The sequence below is a fragment of the Chenopodium quinoa genome, unplaced genomic scaffold, assembly GCF_001683475.1.
Source record: "Chenopodium quinoa cultivar QQ74 unplaced genomic scaffold, ASM168347v1, whole genome shotgun sequence".
NCBI classification, from domain to species: domain Eukaryota; kingdom Viridiplantae; phylum Streptophyta; class Magnoliopsida; order Caryophyllales; family Amaranthaceae; genus Chenopodium; species Chenopodium quinoa.
In genome coordinates this window covers 273524-277554 of record NW_018744128.1, presented here as the reverse complement: position 1 = coordinate 277554, position 4031 = coordinate 273524, and the positions used below count along the sequence as shown (strand labels likewise).

The following is a 4031-nucleotide window of genomic DNA, read 5'->3' as shown; positions in this document are numbered from 1 at the left end:
GTGTTTGCACTTATGTAACAAACTAATACGGAGTACCTAACTCTATCAAATATCTTTGTTAACTTCATTAATATTTTTGCGGTTTACATTACTTTTCACATTTTTTTTTTACTAATGCTTTTTTCTAATATTAATATTTACAAAATTATTTTTATAAATATATTGTGACAAATTTATGAGATTGAGGTGGAAGAGTAGTGGCATTACTCTCTAATAAATTCAAAACCCTAAGATATAAGGATCAATGAAAACCTCAAGGGACTCTGATCACTTAAGGGATTAAATTCTATGATTTAGAAAGTTCTCATTAATACATATTAATCTCATTTTAATTAACATTTTATTTTTGGATCAATGTCCAATATGTCTGGATGTTAACAATAGTAGTTTATATAAATATATAGCCAGGTACATAATATAATTTGTTCTAAAGTATACTCTGTATTCCGTAATGAAGTAAAGGGAACAAAACCCAAGTAACGGACTAATAAGAATAATGTGAAGAGAACAATACCATAATTGTATTCCATGACTTTTTTTAATTATTGTCTATATTCGTTTTTTCTCACGCTCATTGTAATTTTACTTGAGTTCTTTTATGTTATTTACCCTTTTTATTTCCAAACTAAGCTACAAGCAAAATCTATAGTACATAAATGAGTGTTACGAGTCGAACTCTCGAACATAACGATAGTACAAAGGTCTCAAGCTAAGCTAATATGAAGTACTCCATAATAAAAAAATAAAAAATAAAAAAATGTTTGATTGAACTTATTCTACCGTATAAATGCCAATAAGTTTTATTAGAAAAAATGTTTGTATAAATGCCAATAAGACAAATTAATTATGATAAACTAAAATAAGACAAAATTGATCATATAAAACTAATGCTCTACTTACCCTCCCTCACAATAAATGCAATTAATCCTACATTAACCGGTAAAAAGCAAAGTACAACTCCTAATACGGACTATAAGGTATAATCACTCCTCATAATACTTAACTTAAAAAAAAAAAGTTTATAAACTATTTAGAGCAAGCAACTTTTCCTAGATAATTAGACAAACCTTCTAAAAATCTATTCAAGGAAAATAAAAAAGCCCACCCCTCACTCTTAAACCAAGATTATTCTCATTTCTCCAATTATTTAATAATTTATTCAAGATTTAAACAAATTCACCCCTTTTTAAGATAAAATCCCACATTTCCTTTCCATCCCTCTCACTCTAACCCTCTTAGCTTCTTCCTTCTCTCTCCTCTCCCCTCTTCCCCCAACAAAAAAATCCAACTTCTTTTAATCACTTAAAACAACTTTTAGTTCAGAAATTAACAAATTCTAATTTCTGAAACAAAAAAGAAAAACTGATGATGGAATTCGAGGAAGAGCATGAAGAGGAAGAGGAGGAAGAAGAAGAATCAGAAATGGCGATAACTCCAACTTTCAAGAAGCAGCACCAGCCAACAGCCACCGTAAGATACAGAGAATGCTTGAAAAATCACGCGATTGGAATCGGCGGCCACGCCGTAGACGGATGCGGTGAGTTCCTCCCTGCCGGCGCTGAAGGCAGCATCGATGCGTTCCGGTGCGCAGCATGTAGCTGCCACCGGAATTTCCACCGTAAAGAATACAGTAACTCAATCGTACCTCCGCAACTTGCGATGTACGCTTCTCGGCCTCATCATCATCAGCAGCAGCAGCATCCTCATCAGGTATACCAAATTTATCCCTATAGTCGTAACTCAGGTGGGTACCTCCACGTGTCAAGTGGACAACGGCCGCTGGCGTTGCCGTCTCCGACATCAGGTGGCACCCACAACCACCACCACCACCAGGAGGAGACTGGTGGGGGTGGAGATCAAGTGATGGGGAGCGGTGGTGGGAATGGAAATGTAACAACACGTGTCGGCGGAGGGGGTACAATGGATATAAGTGGAGGTAGTACGATGTTGTCCGGAGGAAGTAATACTAGTTCGGGGAAGAAGAGGTTTAGGACTAAGTTTACACCTGAACAAAAGGATAAGATGTTGGGATTAGCTGAGCAACTTGGTTGGCGGATTCAAAAGCAAGATGAAGAATTAGTGCATCAATTTTGCAATCAAACTGGGATTAAACGTCATGTTCTTAAGGTTTGGATGCATAATAACAAACTTACTCTTGGTAAGAAAACCCTAATTACTACTCCCCCTCCCCTTAATCTTAACCCTTATTATCTTTGCTATCTTCGTTAGTTGTTGCTGTTGTTGTTGTTACTCGAGCGAGGCGAGGCCGGGCTTTGTTTGTGTCCGGCCTCGCTCGCTCTTGTTCTAGTGGTGTATGATTTTATGATCACCCATTTCCTAAAAAAAAGGGATTGGAGTAGGAATTTAAGTTAATTAGTTGTTTTAGATGCTAGCTAGCTGGTAATGTAGCTAGGTTTGTATTGTGTAATATTTTGTTGTGTTTTTTTTTAATGAAGTACTAGTGATCTAATCTTTGTTCTTAACATTAAGATTCGCATTTTAATTAGTGTATGTGATGGTTGATCATTATCTTGTACTTGAATTCTTCATGAATGTATGTAAATTGCATTAAACAAGCTTACATTATTATTAATACTATTATTCTATAATGACGTACTAATAATAATTGTTTGGTACTTATATAACATGGATGATGAGTTGATGACCATGTAATTGCAATGTCGTTGTCCAAGTTTTTTTCCTTTGAAATCATGTGTGATTCCATGAATTTAAATCTCTCTTCTTTCTATTCAACAATAGGTAGTGACTATATATAGTAGTACTACTATAACAAAGGTATTTATTGCCTCTATTTGTTAGTTCTTTCCATGGGTGTGTAGTGTTGTAGTGTACGTTCTCAGTTATTACAATGGTACTCTTTTGCTGAATCCTTGGTTTGGTTTCATAATTGAGCATTTTACATTTACTATTAGTCAAGTACTGGGGGACAGGGGGAGGGGGGCTGGTTGTTTCATAATTCCGAGTATCCGCAATGTTTTGCTGATCTTAACCACCACAAGTCCCTAAAGTATTCGTTGAAATTTGATATACGACCACAAGACTGCACCATATTGTTACAAGTGTCAAAATAATTAGTTGCCAATTCAAACACCATCAGTAACATCGAAAAATGAGATTCGACTGTTTTACAGTCAGGATTTACTCTCATTATGTTTCCGTTGAGCCATTTGAATTACCACCACAAGAATGCACCATATTGTTACTAGTGTTTGAATAATTAGCCAGCCACCCCTCTCTCTCTCTCTCTCACACACACACACACACACACAATGTACCATCAAAAATGTGAAATTGAATTGTGTTTTGTTGATCAATGATCATTGAGATCAACTAGGATTTACTCTTTCCTTAAGTTTCCTTTGAGTCGTTTGACTTACCACTACAAGAATTAATTAACACAGGGCATTATTGTTACAAGTGTCGTGGTAATTAGCTACCACGTACATAAAATGAACCATCCGAAATATCAAATATGTTATTGGAGTGGTTTACTGATCGTCGAGATCAACTAAGATTTACCCTTAGCTAGAGTGTTGGGTGAAATGTCTAAATTACAATTAATGCTGCTGTCACTGAAACGGAAACTGTTGTTTTTTTTTTTTTAGCTTGATATGTCATGGTTTTCACTTGTTTTTAATTTATTTTATTTATTTTGGTAACTACTCATGGCAGTTATTTCTTCATATTTTTCATGTATTTCCTACTAAGATTATAGATAAAATAATAAAAATGTTCTAACACTCAATAATTCAAGATTTTAGTGGTGCTATTTCAATGGCCTTATTGACATTGTCAGCCACTTACTGTTTCTTTTTTTTTTAATAAAATATAATATTATTCATACTACCTCTATTAAATATTAGTTGCAACTTTGGAGTATTACTTGTGAGATATAAAATGTTCTAAAGTTGTAACTAATATATAACAGATGTAGTACAATATTATTCATATAATACTACGGAGTAGATAATTATATTACCATTAGTTTATTCATATGTTTCTGTTACATT

The 4031-nt window shown here is 34.2% G+C and overlaps 1 protein-coding gene across 1 annotated transcript; it reads left to right on the top strand.

Annotated features, from left to right (window-relative positions):
* Positions 1 to 896: 896 nt before the first annotated feature.
* On the top strand, positions 897 to 2483 carry LOC110692675 (zinc-finger homeodomain protein 1-like). Its single transcript, XM_021869712.1, has one exon. The coding sequence runs from the start codon at positions 1366 to 1368 to the stop codon at positions 2227 to 2229; it is 864 nt and encodes a 287-aa protein (XP_021725404.1). The 5' UTR covers positions 897 to 1365; the 3' UTR covers positions 2230 to 2483.
* Positions 2484 to 4031: the final 1548 nt, after the last annotated feature.